This window comes from Bombina bombina, chromosome 11 (genome assembly GCF_027579735.1).
Source record: "Bombina bombina isolate aBomBom1 chromosome 11, aBomBom1.pri, whole genome shotgun sequence".
NCBI lineage: Eukaryota > Metazoa > Chordata > Amphibia > Anura > Bombinatoridae > Bombina > Bombina bombina.
In genome coordinates, this window is record NC_069509.1 from 128,866,976 (window position 1) to 128,893,142 (window position 26,167).

The following is a 26,167-nucleotide window of genomic DNA, read 5'->3' on the forward strand; positions in this document are numbered from 1 at the left end:
TTATCAGTTTGGCCCAAGTATTTACCTTAAAGTGACAGTAAATCTTGCTGTTTTATGTTTCACATACAGGTAGACTCTAATATTCTTATCGCTATGCAATTTTTGTTCTTTAAATTAACTTTTTACAAATAAGTTATAACATTTTGAAGTTACTGAAAATAACCGTTATGGAAGTCCTCACTCACCGCCCACCAAGCTGCTCCTGCTCTGGGAGTGTTTTATCGGCTAACGGTTCAAACCATAGGAAGGGCTACAAACGCCCCCTTTCCTCCCTTTACTGCTCGTTCACAAGCTTCTGTCTGTCAAGTGTTTCTCGCCAGCTACTCAAACTGCGCATGCGCTTTAACAGCGATATTCTAAAGACTGGATTGCATGCCCAGCATGTCTCCAGCAATCCATGTCAATCAAAGAATGCGCGCCCCTGACGCTCAAGGAGCTGCGCAATCGATATACAGGGAATTGGTTAGAATTAAGAAGCATGTTAAAAATTCTATATAAATAAGAAGCACTGGGTGGTCGGCGTTTACTCCCTACATGTAAGGTTAGCGGTTTGTTTTATGTATATTATAAATATTTTTTTATTGTGAGATACCGCTAGACTGTCATAGCTGCATAAGGCATTTAGTAAAATGATATCTGAAATCCTACGTTTACTGTCCATTTAATTACAGTTACTTTGTATACAATGAAGACATGGATAACACCCTTTATTTGGTGTTTTTAAATAGTTAAATTAAATATATTCTGTTAGTGCCAACATCAGCCCTCACTAGGTTATCTGTAAGGTTTTTTACCCTATGGTATGATGGCATAAGTGGTAACTGGAATATTTTAATGTCTGGATTATACTGAGATAATAGATATCAATGTTTGCTAATAATCCTGTAGATATCTCTTATTTTATTGCTAAATTCTGTTGGAAAAAACAAACAAACAATCTGTCCCTTTTTTTATTAGGTACACTGGGTGCTGTTTCTTCACTATTTTGAACTAATCTCAATAGAGTGTTCATATCTGAAGGTTTTACATAGAGATCAGTTACCAATAAGTTATTCTGTTTATAAACTTTAGTATCCAGAAAATGTATTTCTTGAGTAGAATAAGTTAGGGTAAACTTTAAACCAGACATTTCATTGTTAATGATCTCTACAAATTGCAATAAAGACTCCAATGTACCTCCCCATACACCAAAAAACAAAATTTATGCTTACCTGATAAATTCATTTCTCCTGTAGTGTGGTCAGTCCACGGGTCATCATTACTTCTGGGATATTATCTCCTCCCCTACAGGAAGTGCAAGAGGATTCACCCAGCAGAGCTGCTATATAGCTCCTCCCCTCTACGTCACCTCCAGTCATTCGACCAAAGGACCAACGAGAAAGGAGAAGCCCAAGGGTGTAGTGGTGACTGGAGTATAATCCAAAAAAAAAATTTTTTAAGCCTGCCATAAAAAACAGGGCAGGCCGTGGACTGACCACACTACAGGAGAAATGAATTTATCAGGTAAGCATAAATTTTGTTTTCTCCTGTTAAGTGTGGTCAGTCCACGGGTCATCATTACTTCTGGGATACCAATACCAAAGCAAAAGTACACGGATGACGGGAGGGACAGGCAGGCTCTTTATACGGAGGGAACCACTGCCTGAAGAACCTTTCTCCCAAAAACAGCCTCCGAAGAAGCAAAAGTGTCAAATTTGTAAAATTTGGAAAAAGTATGAAGAGAAGACCAAGTTGCAGCCTTGCAAATCTGTTCAACAGAAGCCTCATTCTTAAAGGCCCAAGTGGAAGCCACAGCTCTAGTAGAATGAGCTGTAATTCTTTCAGGAGGCTGCTGTCCAGCAGTCTCATAGGCTAATCGTATTATGCTACGAAGCCAAAAAGAGAGAGAGGTAGCCGAAGCTTTTTGACCTCTCCTCTGACCAGAATAAACGACAAACAGGGAAGACGTTTGACGAAAATCCTTAGTTGCCTGTAGATAAAATTTCAGGGCACGGACTACATCTAGATTGTGTAGCAGACGTTCCTTCTTCGAGGAAGGATTAGGACACAAAGATGGAACAACAATCTCTTGATTGATATTCCTGTTAGTGACCACCTTAGGTAGGAACCCAGGTTTAGTACGCAGAACTACCTTGTCTGAATGGAAAATCAGATAAGGAGAATCACAATGTAAGGCAGATAACTCAGAAACTCTTCGAGCCGAGGAAATAGCCATTAAAAACAGAACTTTCCAAGATAACAACTTGATATCAATGGAATGAAGGGGTTCAAACGGAACACCCTGTAAAACATTAAGAACTAAGTTCAAACTCCATGGCGGAGCAACAGTTTTAAACACAGGCTTGATCCTAGCTAAAGCCTGACAAAAAGCTTGAACGTCCGGAACTTCTGACAGACGTTTGTGTAAAAGAATGGACTGAAATCTGTCCCTTTAAAGAACTAGCAGATAACCCCTTTTCTAAACCTTCTTGTAGAAAAGACAATATCCTTGGAATCCTAACCTTACTCCATGAGTAACTCTTGGATTCGCACCAATATAAGTATTTACGCCATATTTTATGGTAAATCCTTCTGGTAACAGGCTTCCTAGCCTGTATTAAGGTATCAATAACTGGCTCAGAAAAACCACGTTTTGATAAAATCAAGCGTTCAATTTCCAAGCAGTCAGCTTCAGAGAAGTTAGATTTTGATGTTTGAATGGACCCTGGATCAGAAGGTCCTGTTTCAGAGGTAGAGACCAAGGCGGACAGGATGACATGTCCACTAGATCTGCATACCAAGTCCTGCGTGGCCATGCAGGTGCTATTAGAATCACTGATGCTCTCTCCTGTTTGATTCTGGCAATCAATCGAGGAAGCATCGGGAAGGGTGGAAACACATAAGCCATCCCGAAGGTCCACGGTGCTGTCAAAGCATCTATCAGAACCGCTCCCGGATCCCTGGATCTGGACCCGTAGCGAGGAAGCTTGGCGTTCTGACGAGACGCCATGAGATCTATCTCTGGTTTGCCCCAACGTCGAAGTATCTGGGCAAAGACCTCCGGATGAAGTTCCCACTCCCCCGGATGAAAAGTCTGACGACTTAAGAAATCCGCCTCCCAGTTCTCCACTCCCGGGATGTGGATTGCAGACAGGTGGCAAGAGTGAGACTCTGCCCAGCGAATTATCTTTGATACTTCCATCATTGCTAGGGAGCTTCTTGTCCCTCCCTGATGGTTGATGTAAGCTACAGTCGTGATGTTGTCCGACTGAAACCTGATGAACCCCCGAGTTGTTAACTGGGGCCAAGCCAGAAGGGCATTGAGAACTGCTCTCAATTCCAGAATGTTTATTGGAAGGAGACTCTCCTCCTGATTCCATAGTCCCTGAGCCTTCAGAGAATTCCAGACAGCACCCCAACCTAGAAGGCTGGCGTCTGTTGTTACAATTGTCCAGTCTGGCCTGCTGAATGGCATTCCCCTGGACAGGTGTGGCCGATAAAGCCACCATAGAAGAGAATTTTTGGTCTCTTGATTCAGATTCAGAGTGGGGGACAAATCTGAGTAATCCCCATTCCACTGACTTAGCATGCACAATTGCAGCGGTCTGAGATGTAGGCGTGCAAAAGGTACTATGTCCATTGCCGCTACCATTAAGCCGATCACCTCCATGCATTGAGCTACTGACGGGTGTTGAATGGAATGAATGACCCGGCATGCATTTTGAAGCTTTGTTAACCTGTCTTCTGTCAGGTAAATCTTCATTTCTACAGAATCTATCAGAGTCCCCAAGAAGGGAACTCTTGTGAGTGGAAAGAGAGAACTCTTCTTTTCGTTCACCTTCCATCCATGCGACCTTAGAAATGCCAGTACTAACTCTGTATGAGACTTGGCAGTTTGAAAGCTTGAAGCTTGTATCAGAATGTCGTCTAGGTACGGAGCTACCGAAATTCCTCGCGGTCTTAGTACCGCCAGAAGAGTACCCAGAACCTTTGTGAAGATTCTTGGAGCTGTAGCCAATCCGAATGGAAGAGCTACAAACTGGTAATGCCTGTCTAGAAAGGCAAACCTTAGATACCGGTAATGATTTCTGTGAATCGGTATGTGAAGGTAAGCATCCTTTAAATCCACTGTGGTCATGTACTGACCCTCTTGGATCATGGGCAAAATTGTTCGAATCGTTTCCATCTTGAACGATGGAACTCTTAGGAATTTGTTTAGGATCTTTAAATCCAAGATTGGCCTGAAAGTTCCCTCTTTTTTGGGAACTACAAACAGATTTGAGTAAAACCCTTGTCCTTGTTCCGACCGCGGAACTGGATGGATCACTCCCATTAATAAAAGATCTTGTACGCAGCGTAGGAACACTTCTTTCTTTATTTGGTTTGTTGACAACCTTGACAGATGAAATCTCCCTCTTGGGGGAGAGGATTTGAAGTCCAGAAGGTATCCCTGAGATATGATCTCTAACGCCCAGGGATCCTGAACATCTCTTGCCCAAGCCTGGGCGAAGAGAGAAAGTCTGCCCCCTACTAGATCCGGTCCCGGATCGGGGGCCCTCGATTCATGCTGTCTTAGGGGCAGCAGCAGGTTTCCTGGCCTGCTTGCCCTTGTTCCAGGACTGGTTAGGTTTCCAGCCTTGTCTGTAGCGAGCAACAGCTCCTTCCTGTTTTGGTGCAGAGGAAGTTGATGCTGTTCCTGCTTTAAAATTACGAAAGGAACGAAAATTAGACTGTCTAGCCCTAGGTTTGGCTTTGTCCTGAGGCAGGGCATGGCCTTTACCTCCTGTAATGTCAGCGATAATCTCCTTCAAACCGGGCCCGAATAAGGTCTGCCCTTTGAAAGGTATATTAAGCAATTTAGATTTAGAAGTAACATCAGCTGACCAGGATTTTAGCCACAGCGCTCTGCGTGCCTGAATGGCAAATCCGGAATTCTTAGCCGTAAGTTTAGTTAAATGTACTACGGCATCTGAAATAAATGAGTTAGCTAACTTAAGGGTTCTAAGTTTGAGTGTAATCTCATCTAGTGTAGATGATTCAAGTGTCTCTTCCAGAGACTCAAACCAAAATGCTGCTGCAGCCGTGACAGGCGCAATACATGCAAGAGGTTGCAATATAAAACCTTGTTGAACAAACATTTTCTTAAGGTAACCCTCTAATTTTTTATCCATTGGATCTGAAAAGGCACAGCTATCCTCCACCGGGATAGTGGTACGCTTAGCCAAAGTAGAAACTGCTCCCTCCACCTTAGGGACCGTTTGCCATAAGTCCCGTGTGGTGGCGTCTATTGGAAACATTTTTCTAAATATCGGAGGAGGTGAGAACGGCACACCGGGCCTATCCCACTCCTTAGTAACAATTTCAGTAAGTCTCTTAGGTATAGGAAAAACATCAGTACTCGCCGGTACCGCAAAATATTTATCCAACCTACACATTTTCTCTGGTATTGCAACTGTGTTACAATCATTCAGAGCCGCTAACACCTCCCCTAGTAATACACGGATGTTTTCCAGCTTAAATTTAAAATTTGAAATATCTGAATCCAATCTGTTTGGATCAGAACCGTCACCCACAGAATGAAGTTCTCCGTCTTCATGTTCTGCCGCCTGTGACGCAGTGTCTGACATGGCCCTAATATTATCAGCGCACTCTGTTCTCACCCCAGAGTGATCACGCTTGCCTCTAAGTTCTGGTAATTTAGCCAAAACTTCAGTCATAACAGTAGCCATATCCTGTAATGTGATTTGAAATGGCCGCCCAGATGTACTCGGCGCTACAATATCACGTACCTCCCGAGCGGGAGATGCAGGTACTGACACGTGAGGCGAGTTAGTCGGCATAACTCTCCCCTCGTTGTCTGGTGAAATATGTTCAATTTGTACAGATTGACTTTTATTTAAAGTAGCATCAATACAGTTAGTACATAAATTTCTATTGGGCTCCACTTTGGCATTAGCACATATAGCACATGTATCTTCCTCTGAATCAGACATGTTTAACACACTAGCAATTAACTAGCAACTTGGAAATGCTTTTTCAATGAAAATAATTAAGTTATAGCATCAAATCTTTGTAAGAAATATACAATTTTAGCAAAGGATTGTTCCCATTAGCAAAGGATAACTAACCATGGCAGCAGAAAAAATACACAAATAAACGTTTTTTATCACAGTCAACTACACTCTTCACAGCTCTGCTGTGATGATTACCTCCCTCAAAAAAGGCTTTGGAGATCCCTGAGTTCTGTAGAGATGAACCGGATCATGCAGGAAGAAAATGAACCTCTGACTGAGTTTTTTGATGCGTAGTAAAAGCGCCAAAAATGGCCCCTCCCCCTCACACATAACAGTGAGAGAGATCAGTGAACTGCTTTAAATTAAACAAAACTATTGCCAAGTGGAAAAAATAGTGCCCAAAACATTTTTTCACCCAGTACCTCAGAGAAATAAACGTTTTTACATGCCAGCAAAAAAACGTTTAACCTCAATAAATTAATTGTTATTTAAAACCTATTGCAAGTCCCTGCAAATTAGGTTAAGTCTATGCATACAGTATAAATCCAGTGAAGTACCATTCCCCAGAATACTGAAGTGTAAAATATACATACATGAAAGCCTGATACCAGCTACATCTACTGCATTTAAGGCTGAGTTTACATTATAACGGTATGGCAGGATTTTCTCATCAATTCCATGTCAGAAAATAACAAACTGCTACATACCTCTTTGCAGATTAATCTGCCCGCTGTCCCCTGATCTGAAGTTTACCTCTCCTCAGATGGCCGAGAAACAGCAATATGATCTTAACTACTCCGGCTAAAATCATAGAAAAAACTCAGGTAGATTCTTCTTCAAATTCTACCAGAGAATGAATAACACACTCCGGTGCTATTATAAAATAACAAACTTTTGATTGAAGGTAATAAACTAATTAAATCACCACAGTCCTCTCACACATCCTATCTATTCGTTGGGTGCAAGAGAATGACTGGAGGTGACGTAGAGGGGAGCAGCTATATAGCAGCTCTGCTGGGTGAATCCTCTTGCACTTCCTGTAGGGGAGGAGATAATATCCCAGAAGTAATGATGACCCGTGGACTGACCACACTTAACAGGAGAAAACAAAATTTATGCTTACCTGATAAATTTATTTCTCTTGTGGTGTATCCAGTCCACGGATTCATCCATTACTTGTGGGATATTCTCCTTCCCAACAGGAAGCTGCAAGAGGATCACCCACAGCAGAGCTGTCTATATAGCTCCTCCCCTAACTGCCACCTCCCAGTCATTCGACCGAGGACAAGCAAGAGAAAGGAGAAACTATAGGGTGCAGTGGTGACTGTAGTTTAAAATTAAAAAACACCTGCCTTAAAATGACAGGGCGGGTCGTGGACTGGATACACCACAAGAGAAATAAATTTATCAGGTAAGCATAAATTTTGTTTTCTCTTGTAAGGTGTATCCAGTCCACAGATTCATCCATTACTTGTGGGATACCAATACCAAAGCTATAGGACACGGAGGGACAAGGCAGGCGCTTAAACAGAAGGCACCAGTGCCTGTAAGACCTTTCTCCCAAAAATAGCCTCCGAAGAAGCAAAAGTATCAAATTTGTAGAATTTAGAAAAAGTATGAAGCGAAGACCAAGTCGCCGTCTTACAAATCTGTTCAACAGAAGCCTCATTTTTAAAAGTCCATGTGGAAGCCACCGCTCTAATGGAATGAGCTGTAATTCTTTCAGGAGGCTGCTGGCCAGCAGTCTCAAAAGTTAAGCGGATTATACTTCTTAACCAAAAAGAAAGAGAAGTTGCTGAAGCCTTTTGGCCTTTCCTCTGTCCAGAATAGACCACAAACAATGCAGATGTTTGACGAAAATCTTTAGTAGCTTGTAAATATAACTTTAAAGCACGAACCACGTCAAGATTGTGTAATAGACGTTCCTTCTTTGAAGAAGGATTAGGACACAGTGACGGAACAACAATCTCCTGATTGATATTTTTATTAGATACCACCTTAGGAAGAAACCCAGGTTTGGTACGCAAAACTACCTTATCTGTATGGAAGATCAGATAAGGGGAATCACACTGCAAGGCAGATAATTCTGAAACTCTTCGAGCTGAAGAGATAGCTATCAAAAACAGAACTTTCCAAGATAAAAGCTTGATATCTATGGAATGCAGAGGTTCAAACGGAACCCCTTGAAGAACTTTAAGCACTAAATTTAAACTCCATGGCGGAGCAACAGGTTTAAACACAGGCTTGATTCTAACTAAAGCCTGACAAAACACCTGAACGTCTGGAACATCTGCCAGACGCTTGTGCAAGAGAATAGACAGAGCAGAAATCTGTCCCTTTAAGGAACTAGCTGACAATCCCTTCTCCAATCCTTCTTGGAGAAAAGATAATATCCTGGGAATCCTGACTTTACTCCATGAGTAACCCTTGGATTCACACCAATGAAGATATTTACACCATATCTTATGATAGATTTTCATGGTGACAGGCTTTCGAGCCTGAATTAAGGTATCAATGACCGACTCAGAGAAACCACGTTTTGATAAAATCAAGCGTTCAATCTCCAAGCAGTCAGACGCAGAGAAATTAGATTTGGATGTTTGAAAGGACCCTGAAGTAGAAGGTCCTGCCTCAGCGGTAGAGTCCATGGTGGACGGGATGACATGTCCACCAGATCTGCATACCAAGTCCTGCGTGGCCACGCAGGTGCTATCAAAAATCACCGAAGCTCTCTCCTGCTTGATCTTGGCAATCAGACGAGGGAGCAGAGGAAACGGTGGAAACACATAAGCCAGGTTGAAAGACCAAGGCGCTGCTAGAGCATCTATCAGCGCTGCCTTGGGATCCCTGGACCTGGATCCGTAACAAGGAAGCTTGGCGTTCTGACGAGACGCCATGAGATCCAGTTCTGGATTGCCCCAAAGTTGAATCAACTGTGCAAAAACCTCCGGATGGAGCTCCCATTCCCTCCGGATGAAAAGTCTGTCGACTTAAAAAATCCGCCTCCCAGTTCTCTACTCCTGGGATATGGATAGCTGATAGATGGCAAGAGTGAACCTCTGCCCATAGAATTATTTTTGAAACCTCCAACATTGCTAGGGAACTCCTTGTTCCCCCTTGATGGTTGATGTAGGCTACAGTCGTGATATTGTCCGACTGAAATCTGATGAACCTGACCGCAGCTAGCTGAGGCCAAGCCTGAAGAGCATTAAATATCGCTCTTAGTTCCAGAATGTTTATCGGAAGGGGTGTCTCCTCCTGAGTCCACAAGCCCTGAGCCTTCAGGGAGTTCCAGACTGCACCCCAGCCCATGAAGGCTGGCATCTGTCGTTACTATTGTCCAATCTGGCCTGCGGAAGGTCACCACATCTCTCTAGCTACTTCCATTGTCGAGAGCTGCAAGAGAATGACTGGGAGGTGGCAGTTAGGGGAGGAGCTATATAGACAGCTCTGCTGTGGGTGATCCTCTTGCAGCCTCCTGTTGGGAAGGAGAATATCCCACAAGTAATGGATGAATCCGTGGACTGGATACACCTTACAAGAGAAATATAATCTATGTAGTGCAACCATAGCTTGCAGTCCTGTTTAAATATTACATTCTCATACATTTATTTCTCCTCAAATCATAAAGTAGGGGCCACATTTTTTTTCTTTTCTTCAATCTCCAAGAAATCATCAGTGTCCTTCAAAAAGGATTTCTGAACTCTTACCATTGGAAATAATATCCTATCTAGGAATATAGAGATATTGGAGAACACAGATTCAGTATAAGCCATTATTGGACAGCTTGGTGGGGGTGTTAGATTTTTTTATAGATTTTTGGTAATTTTATGGATTTCTGGTCATTTGTAAAATACCGGTGTAACTGGGCGTTTTTCCCACAGGAAATCATATACAGATTTGGTGATAATGCTATTATTCTGAGCTTTATCAAGGACTATTTTAATTTCTTTCTGTATAGCAGGTAAATGATCCTGTTCCAAAATCTCATATACCCCTCAATCTAAAAGTTGACAAAGTATTTCTTGTACATAATAATCAGCGTCTAAGATTACAACCGCTCCACCAGCACTTTTAAAAAATGATGATCTTATTTTCCTTAAGTTGAATAAGTGCTTCTTTTTCTTCCTTTGTTAGGTTGGAACACAAAGGTGTATGTCTTAAATCTGATTTTTTCATTAGTGTAGAAACATCATTCTGTACAAACCTAACAAAGGTTCAACCCCTGGATTATTACTATGAGGGATGAAACTAGATGTTTTAGAAAGACCCAAGATATTTAAAGGGATACTAAACCCAATTGTTTTATTTCATGATCCAGATAGATCATGCAATTTTAAGCAACTTGCTTATTGGTGGCTACAAAAATCCATCAGATATATATTTAAATATATCTTTAAGAATAAATAGAACATATGCTGCTATGTTCAGAACATTGGATTATGAAATATGCAATATTTTCTTCTTATGTTGCGCGTTGAAATAACCGCAATCGTATGTAAGACTTGTGGGTTTTTTTTTTTACTTTTTCGGCTCCATTGAAGCCTATGGGAGAAATGCAATTTTGCGTTCCCAGCTTCTTAAAGTCTATTTTTTCCTGTAACTTTGCGAATGCGAGAGCACAAACTCGTATCTCTGAGCGCCTAAAAATGACTTTTAGCGGTGTTAACACTCGAACGCAAGTGCAAACTACCACTCCACTTGTGATCTAGCCCTTCAATGGTATCTTAACCCCTTTGTGACAGCTGACATACAGTACATCAATGGTCAGTAACTTACCAATGCTGTAGGAGTTCAGGTCGGCTGTCTTAAAGGTGTTAAAACTACCAAAATAAAAATCTGTTCTATCATTCGAATGTCAGACATATTCGCCTATCCCTAGCCTTTATCTGAGCACTCTGGTGCCACCTAGAGGCAAGGTTAATAATTATCTACATTACAAGCACTAGGTTAAAACAAAATATAGATTAATTTTAAACTCTTTCCCCATTTATGGATTCCCCTTCAAGGGACATAAAACACCTTGTAATTACAAAAAGAATTCTGCAGTCTTGCAATAAGTTAACATACTAGGCGAATGTACAAATGTCTTGAATCTATTAACACCTTATTTGCTGCATTTTTTTCCAAATTGCCCCCACCCCTTGCTTATTTGGAGGAACCAAAGTGGGTTTGTTACTCGTGAAGACTAAGCTTGCCACTGTCCGTTTTCTTTTTTTTTTGTGGAAATTCTCCCATTTTTTTTTAAAAGAACCTTATCTAAACACCTCCGCTAAGGTCAATTAGGGACAGATATGTGGCAGTGTTAGGCTTGTAAAATCAGCCATGTGCACTTCCATTTTCTCACAACTGGGAACTCCACAATTTACAAAGTTCAATTACAGCAAAAGGGGTCAAAATAACTCATCAAAGTATATTCCAAAGTCGTTTTACTACACATATTATATTGAAATACCAAAGTGTTTCCTATCCCTTAAAATATAAAATATAGTTAAGCTACTATGAAAGCTTCCTTACCATATGGTTCATTAGGGCTGATCAAGAAATAGCCATTCACTCCCACAGTGCCTTGCAAATCCATTCGAGCGTATACCTTCCCATCGTATCCATACATGACCAAAGTGTATCCATCCAGTCTACTTCCCGGGGGTCCTTGTAGTTCAATGAAGTTGTATGGCTCAGATTCACTGGAGAGTACCATCTCATTAATAATCAGGGACAGGGGTCTGCTAGGGGTAACAGGCTGTTTAGGATTGACAGATGAAGGGACAGAGGGGACAGCAGTGAGGCAATCATTATCTGCCAAAGGAGTAATCTTGGTGACCTGGTGATATAGAAATAAACAAAAGGTAAAGAAGATATAGTAGCGGAACTTTTGTACCCAAATTTTTTCTTTTGTAATTCAGAAAGAGCATGCAATTTTAAGCAACTTTCTAATTTACTCCTATTATCAATTTTTCTTCATTCTCTTGCTATCATTATTTGAAAAAGAAGGCATCTAAGCTTTTTTTTGGTTTCAGTACTCTGGACAGCACTTTTTTATTGGTGGATGGATTTATCCACCAATCAGCAAGGACAACCCAGGTTGTTCACCAAAAATGGGCCGGCATCTAAACTTACATTCTTGCATTTCAAATAAAGATACCAAGAGAACGAAGAACATTTGATAATAGGAGTAAATTAGAAAGTTGCTTAAAATTTCATGCTCAATCTGAATCACGAAAGAAAATTTTTGGGTACAGTGTCCCTTTAAAATATGTCCTTGAGAAATATGAGAAATATCAGGAACAAGGAAGCAACAACTTCAGAATGTAATTTCTGGTCACTGAGTTTTTAGATCAATCAATATCAGAATTTATCTGGTTCCTAAAAATATGCATTTAGCTCAATATTCATGGAAACAGATTTCTTAACTCCTGTACTTGTTATTAAATGTTAAATACAGTTTAGTAAAGTCAAAAATGTTCTTTTGTGATTCAGACAGAGCATACGATTTTTAAACTGTTTCCAATTTATTTCTATTATCAAATTTGCTTCCTTCACATGATATTCTGTATTGAAGAGATACCTACGTAGGCATCTGGAGCGCTACATGACATGAAATGGGCTGGCTACTAAGCATATGTTGCTGCTTTTCAACAAAAGATACCAAGAGAACAATTGATAATAGAAGTAATTTAGAAAGTCGTTTAAAATTACATGATCTATCTGAATCATGAAAAAAAAAATTGGGCTTCAAATTCATTTCAAATATATCTCAGTAGGTACATGAGCAGCAATACACTACTGAAAGTTAGATGGTGATTGGTGGGTGCACATATAAACCTCTTCTCATTGGCTGAATATGTGTTCAGTTAGTTCCTAACAGTGCTGCTCCTGAGTCTACTGTTCAACAAAGGATATCAGGAAAATGACGCATATTTCTTAATAGAAGTAAATTAAATGGACACTGCACTTAATATTCTATTATCCATGTGAAAAATCTGAATTGAGACGTTGTCATTTTTATTTTGTAAATAATTATGAAGTAAAAGCTGTTTAAATTTAAGGGGACATTAAAAACTAAGGACTAGATTACATGTGGATCGAAAAAAAAAATGCAAGCAGCACAATTCGCACGACTCAGGTGTGCAACTAGTGCTGCTGATTGGATCAGCGGCAAGTTCCGCACGGGACCAGCAGTGCACTGTGAATCCCGAGCGGTATTTCTACTGTGTATTTAATTCCATTGCAGGGGTTAAACACACAGTGCTGCAGGGTCATAGTTTTAAAATAACATGATGTAACGGATTAGGAAATGTAAATTTTCAATCATAATGGCCCTTTAATACATTACTGTGCCACGGTAGCATAACGAGTGCAACAGCATTTACTTTGTATAGCGCTGGTGCGTTCTTTACCTCAGATTGTAGATTTGTAGGAGGTTTCACTCTAAAATTCTTGTTGGAGAACACTCAAGTGCTAAACTGACGGAGCACAAAAATTCAGCTCAAGCAGTGGCATTTTTTGTTAAAGGGACAGTAAATACCTTGTCATTAAAAGACATTTCTGCTGTGTTGCTATGGAATAACAAATCAGCCAAGTCTTATCTTTTTAAAGACCTATTAAAATCCCTTTTACAGAAATTTTTTCTCAACAGCCAAACTCCCCCCAGCATATGCCTTATTTGGAGAAGCCAATCAGTGCTTTAGTCTACAGACAACAAGGTTAGCCACAGTCATAAACTAAGCATAAACGTATTCTGTTCTGTTATCATTTAAAGCCAAATATAGACAGGTATGTTGCAGAGTTAGCCTTGTAAAGTCAGCAGGGTGCACTTAAAGTTCTGAGCATAAGAAATTGCTCAATTTTCAGAGCTAAATTACATGAAAAAGGGGCAAAATAAATACAGAAAATATACTGTAACGTTGTTTCATTATGCATAGCTATGCATGTTATATAAAAATCTCAAGGTCTTTACTGTCCCTTTAAGTTCTTTGCTATACATCCCCCATGTTTTTTTAATGCCCAATAGCAAGCAATTACAGTTAATACCAGGTTTTCTAAACCAATAAATGCGAAAGTAGTATTTTGGATAGCGCACAATCACAACACTTAAAGGGACAGTACACATACTGAGATTGCTAAATAAAACATTTAGTTACAGTATGTGAAAAAAACAGATTTGCAATATACTTCATTATTTATTTTGGTCTTGTTTCATGTAATTTAGCTCTGAAAATTGAGCAATTTCTACTTCTAACAACATGAAATGCCCCCAACTGACTTCTCAAGGCTAACCCTACTACATATCTTCCACTAATTGCCGTTAACTGATAACAACTGCAATTCAGAGCACTTTATACTAAATGTATGACCATCACTAGCCTTGTTGACTGCATACTAAATCTGTGGCGCTAGATTAATCTTAATATTAAAGACAATATAGCTGATGTTAAAGGGAAACATATATAAACTAATGATTCAAAGACTAATGGTAGAGTGGATATATAATTCCAAATTTTAGAAAATTAATGATATTCAATATGAATAGGTCAGATATTAAAAGTGCAAAGAATCACAATACATAAAAACACAGTTCATAAAAATACACAAACAATCAAAATTGTCGCAATCATTTCAGCTTAAAAGCAGTGTGGTAAACCTCAGCGTTGCAGATGGAAAAAAAATCATCTGATATGGAAAAAGACGGCTAGATAACGATTTGTGCGTTAAGGTAAAAAAGCAGCGTTAACAGGTGGTCCCAACGCTGTTTTTTTATGCCCGCTGCTATTACGAGTCTTGCAGGTATAGGTGCACCTCACACTTTGTTGGCCTTACCGCAAACCGACTTACGTAAAGTTTGTAAACCCTTTTTTCTATGGGACTTCCATAGCGCCGGTATTACAAGTTTGACCTGGGAGGCCAAAAAGCGAGCGGTACAGCCTCTACCGACAAGATCCGTAACGCATTCTAAAGTCAGTAGTTATGAGTTTTACACTACAACGCCGTAGCATAAAACTCATAACTAAAGTGCTAAAAAGTACACTAACACCCATAAACTACCTATTAACCCCTAAACCGAGGCTCTCCTGCATCACAAACACTAAAATAAAAATTTTAACCCCTAATCTGCCGCTCCGGACATTGCCGCCACTATAATAAACACATTAACCTATAAAACGGCGCACTCCCGCATCACAAACACTAGTTAAATATTATTAACCCCTAATCTGCCGCCCCCAACGTTGCCACTATATTAAATGTATTAACCCCTAAATCTAAGTCTAACCCTAACACCCCCTAACTTAAATACTATTTAAATAAATCTAAATAAAATTTCTATCATTACCTAAATTATTCCTATTTAAAACTAAATACTTACCTATAAAATAAACCCTAAGCTAGCTACAATATAACTAATAGTTACATTGTAGCTAGCTTAGGGTTTATTTTTATTTCACAGGCAAGTTTGTATTTATTTTAAACTAGGTAGAATAGTTATTAAATAGTTATTAACTATTTAATAACTACCTAGCTAAAATAAATACAAATGTACCTGTAAAATAAAACCTAACCTAAGTTACACTAACACCTAACCTTACACTATAATTAAATAAATTCCCTACATTAAATACAATTAAATAAATTAAATTAGCTAAATCACGAAAAAACACTAAATTATAGAAAATAAAAAACAAATTACAGATCTTTAAACTAATTACACCTAATTTAATAGCCCTACCAAAATAAAAAAGCCCCTCCCAAAATAAAAAAAAAACCCTAGCCTAAACTAAACTACCAATAGCCCTTAAAAGGGCCTTTTGCGGGGCATTGCCCCAAAGAATTCAGCTCTTTTTCCTGTAAAAAAAATACAAACACCCCCCCAACAGTAAAACCCACCACCCACACAACCAACCCCCCAAATAAAAGCCTAACTAAAAAAAATCTAAGCTCCCCATTGCCCTGAAAAGGGCATTTGGATGGGCATTGTCTTTAAAATGGCATTTAGCTCTATTGCGGCCCAAAGCCCTAACCTAAAAAATAAACCCACCCAATACACCCTTAAAAAATCCTAACACTAACCCCCGAAGATTCACTTATCGGGAGAAGTCTTCATCCAAGCGGCAAGATGTCCTCAACGAAGCCGGCAGAAGTGGTCCTCCAGACGGGCAGAAGTCTTCATCCAGACGGCATCTTCTATCTTCATCCTTCCGACGTGGAGCGGCTCCATCTTCAAGACATCAGGCGCGGAGCATCCTCTTCAAAAGACGTCTTCTTCGGAATGAATATCTCTTTAAGTGACGTCATCCAAGATGGCGTCCCTTAGATTAGGTGTAATTAGTTTAAAGATCTGTAATTTGTTTTTTATTTTCTGTAATTTAGTGGGGGGGGGGGGGGTTGTGATTTAGCTAATTTAATTCAATTTATTTAATTGTATTTAATGTAGGGAATTTATTTAATTATAGTGTAAGGTTAGGTGTTATTATAACTTAGGTTAGGTTTTATTTTACAGGTAAATTTGTTTTAGCTAGGTAGTTATTAAATAGTTAATAACTATTTAATAACTATTCTACCTAGTTAAAATAAATACAAACTTGCCTGCAAAATAAAAATAAACCCTAAACTAGCTACAATGTAACTATTAGTTATATTGTAGCTAGTTTAGGGTTTATTTTATAGGTAAGTATTTAGTTTTAAATAGGAATAATTTAGGTAATTATAGGAATTTTATTTAGATTTATTTAAATTATATTTAAGTTAGGGGGTGTTAGGGTTAGGGTTAGACTTAGATTTAGGGGTTAATACATTTAATATAGTGGCGGCGACGTTGGGGGCGGCAGATTAGGGGTTAATAAGTGTAGGTAGGTTGCGGCAACATTGGAGCGGGAGATTAAGGGTTAATCAATATAATGTAGGTGTCGGCGATGTTGGGGGCAGCAGATTAGGGGTTATTAAGTATAATGTAGGTGGCGGCGGTGTCCAGAGCAGCAGATTGGAGTTAATAAGAATAATGTAGGTGTCGGCGATGTCGGGGGTGGCAGATTAGGGGTTAATAAGTGTAAGATTAGGGGTGTTTAGACTTGGGGCTCATGTTAGGGTGTTAGTTGTAAACATAAAATGTGTTTCCCCATAGGAATCAATGGGGCTGCGTTACTGAGTTTTACGCTGCTTTTTGGCAGGTGTTAGACTTTTTCTCAGCCGGCAGATTCAAGTTCAATCCGATTGGCTGAACCAATCAGCCAATCGGATTGAACTTGAATCTGATTGGCTGATTCAATCAGCCAATCAGATTTTTCTACCTTAATTCCGATTGGCTGATAGAATCCTATCAGCCAATCGGAATTCGACGGACGCCATCTTGGATGACGTCATTTAAAGGTACCTCATTCGTCGTTCAGTCATCGGCCGGGATGGATGCTCCGCCTTGGCGGAGCGAAGAAAGAAGATTGAAGATGCCGCTTGATGGAAGATGCTGCCGGATGGAAGAAGACTTTGCTGCCGCTTGGAGAAAGACATCGCCGGGATGAAGAATTCTTCTTTGCCGCTTGGAGAAAGACATCGCCGGGATGAAGAATTCTTCTTTGCCGCTTGGATAGACATCGCCCGGATCGGATGAGGAGTTCGGCCCGGCGTGGTGAAGACAAGGTAGGGAGATCTTCAGGGGGGTAGTGTTAGGTTTTTTTAAGGGGGGTTTGGGTGGGTTTAGAATAGGGGTATGTGGGTGGTGGGTTGTAATGTTGGGGGGGGGGGTATTGTATATTTATTTAAATGCAAAAGAGCTGAATTCTTTGGGGCATGCCCCGCAAAAGGCCCTTTTAAGGGCTGGTAAGGTAAAGAGCTTTGAACTTTTTTTAATTTAGAATAGGGCAGGGAATTTTTTTTTATTTTGGGGGGCTTTATTATTTAATTAGGGGGCTTAGAATAGGTGTAATTAGCTTAAAATTGCTGTAATCTTTTTTTATTTTTTGTAATTTAGTGTTTGTTTTTTTTGTAATTTAGTTTAGTTTATTTAATTGTATTTTTAGATAGATATTTGTAGTTTATTTAATTTATTGATAGTGTAGGTGTATTTGTAACTTAGGTTAGGATTTATTTTACAGGTAATTGGGTAATTATTTTAACTAGGTAGCTATTAAATAGTTAATAACTATTTAATAGCTATTATACCTAGTTAAAATAATTAACAATTTACCTGTAAAATAAATATAAACCCTAACATAGCTACAATGTAATTATTAATTATATTGTAGCTATCTTAGGGTTTATTTTATAGGTAAGTATTTAGATTTAAATAGGAATATTTTAGTTTATAATATGAATTAGATTTATTTAATAAGAATTTAGTTAGGGTTAGATAGAGTTAATATAGTTAATATAAATACTATAGTAACTATATTAACTATATTAACCCTAATATAATTAGGGTTAATATAGTTAATATATATAATGTAATAACTATATTAACTATAATATACTTAGGGTTAATATAGATAATATAGCTGGCGGCGGGGTAGGTAGATTAAATTAGGGGGTAATAATTTTAATAGAGATGGCGGCGGTGTAAGGGTCTTACATTAGGGGTAATACTATTAATATAGGTGGCGGCGGTGTAGGGAGGGCAGGTTATAGGGCAAAAGAGCTGTTTACTTTGGGGCAAAGCCCCGCAAAAGGCCCTTTTAAGGGCTGGTAATAAAGTTTATTACATTAGGGGGATTAGATTAGGGGTTAATAATATTAATATAGCTGGCGGCGGTATGGGGGATTAGATTAGGGGTTAATAATTTTTATATAGGTGGCGGCGGTGTAAGGGGTCAGATTAGGGGATAGATAAGGTAGATGGCAGCGGTGTAAGGGGTTCACATTAGGGGATAGATAAGGTAGATGGCGGCGGTTTTAGGGGCTCACAGTAGGGGGTTAGTTTATGTAGATGGCGGCGGGGTACGGGAGCGGCGGTTTAGAGGTTAATAACTTTATTAGGGATTGCGGCGGGGGATCGTGGTTGACAGGTAGATAGACATTGCGCATGTGTTAGGTGTTAGGTTTTATTTAGCAGATCGCGGGTGACAGCTAGATAGACATTGCGCATGCGTTAGGTGTTAGGTTTATTTTCTAGCTAGTTTAGGGAGTTACGGGGCTCCAATAGTCAGCGTAAGGCTTCTTACGGCTGCTTTTTGTGGTGGCGAGGTGAAAATGGAGTAAGATTTCTCCATTTTCGCCACGTAAGTCCTTATGCTGTATATTGGATACCAAACTGCGCTGGTTTGGTATACCTGCCTATGGCCCAAAAAACTACGGGCGACGGCAGACATATACGCGCGTAACTTCTAGGTTACGCCGTATATAGGATACCAAACCAGCGCAAATATTGGCGTCGCCGGCTTTTGCGGGCGACGATTTTTATCGGATCGACCCCTTGATTCTAACTAAAGCCTGACAGAACGACTGAACGTCTGGAACATCTGCCAGACGCTTGTGCAATAAAATTGATAAAGCAGATATCTGTCCCTTTAGGGAACTAGCTGATAGCCCCTTCTCCAATCCTTCTTGAAAAAAGGACAAAATCCTAGGAATCCTGATCTTACTCCATGAGTAGCCTTTGGATTCGCACCAATAAACATATTTACGCCATATCTTATGATACATTTTCCTAGTGACAGGCTTTAGAGCCTGAATCAAGGTATCTATGACCGACTCAGAGAATCCCCGCTTGGATAAAATCAAGCGTTCAATCTCCAGGCAGTCAGCCACAGAGAAACTAGATTTGGATGCTGGAACGGACCTTGAATGAGAAGGTCCTGTCTCAGTGGCAGAGTCCATGGTGGTAGAGATGACATGTCCACCAGGTCTGCATACCAAGTCCTGCGTGGCCACGCAGGTGCTATCAAAATCACTGAAGCTCTCTCCTGTTTGATTCTGGCAATCAGACGAGGAAGGAGAGGAAATGGTGGAAACACATAAGCCAGGTTGAACGACCAAGGTACTGCTAGAACATCAGTACTGCTTGAGGATCCCTTGATCTGGACCCATAACAAGGAAGTTTGGCATTCTGACAAGATGCCATCAGATCCCATTCTGGTGTGCCCCATTGATGAATCAATTGTGCAAACACCTCCGGATGGAGTCCCCACTCCCCCGGATGAAAAGTCTGACGACTTAGAAAATCCGCTTCCCAGTTCTCCACTCCTGGGATATAGATTGCTGATAGATGGCAAGAGCGAGTTTCTGCCCATCAAATTTTGGAAACCTCTATCATCGCTAGAGAACGCTTTGTTCCCCCTGATGATTGATATATGCTACAGTTGTGATATTGTCCGACTGAAATCTTATGAATCTGGCCAAAGCCAGCTGAGGCCACGCCTGAAGCGCATTGAATATCGCTCTCAGTTCTAGAATATTTATCGGGAGGAGAGCCTCCTCCTGAGTCCACACACCCTGAGCTTTCAGATAATTCCAGACTGCACCCCAGCCCAATAGGCTGGCGCCCGTCGTCACTATAACCCATGCTGGCCTGCGGAAACTCATTCCCTGGGACAGATGATCCTGTGACAACCACCAAAGAAGAGAGTCTCTGATCTCTTGATCCAGATTTATCTGAGGAGATAAATTTGCATAATCCCCATTCCACTGATTGAGCATGCATAGTTGCAGTGGTCTGAGATGCAAGCGAGCATACGGAACTATGTCCATTGCCGCTACCATTAGTCCGATTACCTCCATACACTGAGCCACGGAAGGCCAAGGAATGGAATGAAGAGCTCGGCAGGTGGTTAAAATCTTTGATTTCCTGACCTCCGTCAGAAAAATTTTCATGTCTACCGAATCTATCAGAGTTCCCAGGAATGGAACTCTTGTGAGGGGGATAAGTGAACTCTTTTTTACGTTCACCTTCCACCCGTGAGATCTCAGAAAAGACAACACGATGTCCGAGTGAGATTTGGCTAGTTGGTAAGTTGATGCCTGAATTAAGATATCGTCCAGATAAGGCGCCACTGCTATGCCCCGCGGCCTTAGAACCACCAGAAGGGACCCTAGCACCTTTGTGAAAATTCTGGGAGCTGTGGCCAAGGGAAGAGCCACAAACTGGCAATGCTTGTCCAGAAAGGCGAACCTGAGGAACTGGTGATGATCTTTGTGGATAGGGATGTGCAGATACGCGTCCTTTAAATCCACGGTGGTCATATATTGACCCTCCTGGATCATTGGTAAAATAGTCTGAATGGTCTCCATCTTGAAAGATGGGACTCTGAGGAATTTGTTTAGGATCTTGAGATCTAAAATTTGTCTGAAGGTTCCCTCTTTTTTGGGAACCACAAATAGATAGGAGTAAAACCCCTGCCCCTGTTCTGTTTTTGAAACTGGGCAGATCACACCCATGGTATATAGGTCTTCTACACAGCGTAAGAACGCCTCTCTTTTTGTCTGGTTTACAGACAATTGAAAAAGATGAAATCTCCCCCTTGGAGGAGAATCTTTGAAATCTAGAAGATACCCCTGGGTCACAATTTCTAAAGCCCAGGAGTCCTGAACGTCTCTTGCCCAAGCCTGAGCAAAGAGAGAAAGTCTGCCCCCTACTAGATCCGGTCCTGGATCGGGGGCTGCCCCTTCATGCTGTCTTGGTGGCAGCAGCGGGCTTCTTGGCCTGTTTACCTTTATTCCAAGTCTGGTTAGGTCTCCAGACTGACTTAGATTGAGCAAAATTCCCCTCTTGCTTTGCAGCAGGGGAGGAGGTAGAGGGACCACCTTTGAAGTTTCGAAAGGAATGAAAATTATTTTGTTTGGTCCTCATCTTATTTGTCTTATCCTGAGGAAGGGCATGGCCTTTTCCTCCAGTGATGTCTGAAATTATCTCTTTCAGTTCAGGCCCGAATAGGGTCTGACCCTTGAAAGGGATGGCTAAAAGCTTAGATTTTGATGACACGTCAGCAGACCAGGACTTAAGCCATAACGCTCTACGCTCTAAAATGGCAAAACCTGAATTCTTTGCCACTAATTTAGCCAGTTGAAAAGCGGCATCTGTAATGCAAGAATTAGCTAGCTTGAGAGCCCTAATTCTATCCTAAATATCATTTAATGGGGTCTCAACCTTAAGAGCCTCCTCTAGAGCCTCGAACCAAAACGCAGCTGCAGTAGTTACAGGAACAATGCACGCTATAGGTTGCAGAAGAAAACCCTGATGAATAAATATTTTCTTTAGAAGACCCTCTAATTTTTTATCCATAGGATCTTTGAAAGCACAACTGTCCTCAATAGGTATAGTTGTACGCTTAGCTAGGGTAGAAATAGCTCCCTCAACCTTAGGGACCGTCTGCCACGAATCCCGAATGGTGTCTGATATGGGAAACATTTTCTTAAAAGTAGGAGGGGGAGAAAAGGGAATACCTGGTCTATCCCACTCCTTTGTAACAATGTCCGAAATCCTCTTAGGGACAGGAAAAACATTAGTGTACGTAGGAACCTCTAGATATCTATCCATTTTACACAATTTCTCTGGTGGAATTACAATAGGGTCACAATCATCCAGAGTCGCTAAAACCTCCCTGAGTAACAAGCGGAGGTGTTCTAGCTTAAATTTAAAAGCCGTCAAATCTGAGTCTGTCTGAGGGAACATCTTTCCTGAATCAGAAATCTCTCCCTCAGACAGTAAATCCCTCACCCCCAACTCAGAACATTGTGAGGGTACATCGGATACGGCTAATAAAGCGTCAGAGGGCTCAGCATTTATTCTCACACCAGACCTACTGCGCTTCCCCTGCAACCCAGGCAGCTTAGATAAAACCTCTGTGAGGGTAGTATTCATAACTGCGGCCATATCTTGCAGGGTGAAAGAATTAGACACACTAGAAGTAATTTGCGTCTCTTGGGCGGGCGTTAAAGGTTGTGACACTTGGGGAGAAGTAGATGGCATAACCTGATTCTCTTCTGACTGAGAATCATCCTGAGACATACTTTTATCAGCTAAAATATGTTCTTTGCAATGTAAGGCCCTCTCAGTACATGTATGGAGTATGTGAGTACCCTCTACACTAAGAAATCACTATTGGTTGCATCATTAATAGTCTGCACATGTAGTGCCTGTATCTTGTGTCTTCATTGTAGTACCAGCACTTCACGCTAAGAGCGCTCTTGAGTGGGTGAGCTGTCACACCTCTATAATTCTGCAGCCTGCCCCTACCAGCACATAAGTGTGCTTTTGGAGTATGTGAGTACTCATTTGGCTTTGTTTGTGTCATTTTTGGTTTTTGTATTGATGATACCACACATGAGGCTCCCTTCTATTTCTCTTCATTTTCTATAGTTATACCTGGACCAGCCGGTGAGGAGGAGGCAGCCGATTCTGATACCACTTCTTTTTGAAGAATATTCAAAGGACATTTATACCTTTTTAATCAATTGCAATAGAACTTTTACATCAGCACTTAATGTTTCTCACTGTTATAAATTGTTTGTGATACATTTTATATTTATGCTATATATTTATATTTAACAATTTCCTGAGCGCCCCCTCTGTGACTAGGTCACTCCCGCACAAGACCTATGATAAATAGGCCTCCCTGTGTTCACAACCTCTTTTGGAAGTTTATTCCATGAAGCCACCACCCTTTCTGCAAAAAAATGCTTTTTTTTTTACATTTCTCCTGAATCTGCTACCCTCTAGCAATTTTAAACAACTTTCCAATTTACTTCCATTAACAAAATGTGCCCAGTTTTTTTATATTTACACTTTTTGAGTCACCAGCTCCTACTGAGCATGTGCAATAAATCACAGAATATACGTCTATGCATTTGTGATTGGCTGATGGCTGTCACCTGATACAGGAGGAGTGTAAATAGACATAACTTTGAAATTTGTCAGAAAAAAATCTACTACTCATTTGAAGTTCAGACTAAGTTTTATTGTATTGTCTTTTTATTATGCATTTGTTGATTATGCAAATCTACTGTATTTACTAGTCCTTTAAAGGGACAGTAAAGTCAAAATTAAACTATTGATTCAGATAGAGCATGTACTTTTAAACAAGTTTCCAATTTACTTCTTTTATCAAATTTGCTTTGTTCTCTTGGTATCTTTTATTAAAGAGTAAAACTAGGTAGGCTCAAAAAAGCTCAGGAGTGTGCACGTCTTTAGTACTCTATGGTAGCAGTGTTTTGCAATATTATTTATAGCTTTGTTAGACAATGTTGCAAATTTTGTACTAAAGACACGTGCACACTCCTGAGCTTTTTTGAGCCTACCTACTTTTACTCTTCAATCAAAAATACCAAGAGAATGAAGCAAATTTGATAACAGAAGTAAATTGGAAAGTTGTTTAAAATTGCATGCTCTATCTGAATTATAAGTTTAATTTTGACTTTACCATCCCTTTAAAGTAGATCAACAAAGACCTAGTAAAATGGAAAAGCTTTAAGTTTTCATGGCTAGGTAGAGTAGCAGCAGTAAAAATGAACGCCATGCCACGGATTCTATATCTGTTTCGAACCCTTCCCATTAAAATAATAAAAACAGACCTAGAAACACTACAAAAAGAAATATTGATGTTTATCAGAGGCACCAAATTGAACAGGATAGCAAAATCGGTCTTAACCAAACATAAATCGCTAGGGGGAATTGGGGTCCCTAATCTCCTAGATTACTACAACTCAGCCAGATTAGCCCAAGATACTCTACTCCTGAAAAGATCTAAGGAAGTTATATGGCCCACTCTAGAAGCAAATATGGGAAGCTGGGGTGAGATAGATGCAATAATTTGGGATCCCGAGTTAGCACAAAGAAATAAAGGTAATCCCAGACCTTACACCACAGACCTAACGGTGATGATCTGGAAGACAGCTAGGACAAAACACAACCTCCTACCACAATACTCCTTATACACACCAATAAGATACATAATCCCAAGAGAACTCGGGGATCAACTTAAGAAATGGGAAAATAAAGGGTTGTATAGAGTAGCGGACTACATGGCGGATGGGAAAATACTTTCGTTTATTCAACTACAGACAAAACTAGACCCATTAAAGCTACATTGGTATATGTACCTGCAAATCTCCTCGGCTATGCAAACATACCTTAAACATCCACGAGACAACATTACTACACCAATAGAGACTTTCAGCAAATCAGAAAGTCGAGATAAACATGTTGTCTCTCTACTATATGTACAATTACAATCTACCCAAAACACTACTAAAACTCCAACTATGCTGGCCTGGGAACAGGAACTGCACATTTGTAAAGACATCAAAGAGTGGGAAAGAATTTTTCAGGAAGCTGAGAAAGGACTTATAAGTGTAGATCTGAAAGAAAATGTAGTTAAAACTATATTCCGCTGGTATTTAACCCCCACAAGAACAGCTCATATGGGTCCACTAGGGAATAGGTTGTGCTATAGAGGGTGCGGGGAAATAGGAACATATAAACATATGTGGTGGGACTGCAAAGAGGTACTAGGGGTATGGAAACAACTGTCGGCCTTCCTTAGCCAGATCCTAGATGAACACATTAACCTCACAATACAACAGGCTCTTCTCCATGAACACATTAACAAATATAATAAACACATTAATACGTTTATTAGGATTCTATGCACAATCACGAGGATCTGCATAGCTAGACACTGGAAAACCGGAGTGCCTACCTGGACAGAAATACTCAATAAAATTCATCATACATACACTATGTACGAGATGGCGACTAGTATTTTAGACAATAAAGATACGGTCCAAGCCGTTTGGTACTACTGGATCAGTAAATAGACTTTATTCGGATAAGATAATAAGAAGTTAGACCTTTAAATGGTCAGAGTCAGAAGAACGAATTAAACTCATTGATACACATACAAGACAAACCAAAGCATAATGTGTCGTCACTTCCCCTCCCCTCCCATACATCCCCACCCTTCCCTCCTTTAACCGGCAATGTCTTTAAGTTATCTAACCTTACCTCTATCTGGAAACATACTCATGAAGATGAGGATACCATTGGGTATGATAGATTATCTATGACCTAGATGCTTCTTGACAGTAAAATGACATGAACACAGATAGATAGAATGTTTAAGAAGATACAATAATCTCTGAAAAAGTTACTTGCTGTTTTAATAGATAGTTAGATTACGAAATGGTGGCCTCATGGCACCTCTAAGACTTTATTAATACTATATATATGGAGATTCCGAAGAACCAAATAATTACGA

At 40.1% G+C, this 26,167-nt stretch overlaps 1 protein-coding gene across 1 annotated transcript in view; it reads right to left on the bottom strand.

Annotated features, from left to right (window-relative positions):
• Positions 1-26,167, bottom strand: part of LOC128642006 (uncharacterized) — a 238,353-nt gene that overhangs the window by 94,667 nt on the left and 117,519 nt on the right. The window contains exon 8 of the mRNA XM_053694643.1: positions 11,511-11,817. Within this exon, the coding sequence (XP_053550618.1) occupies positions 11,511-11,817 (307 nt within the window). The remainder of the gene's footprint in view (positions 1-11,510; positions 11,818-26,167) is intronic.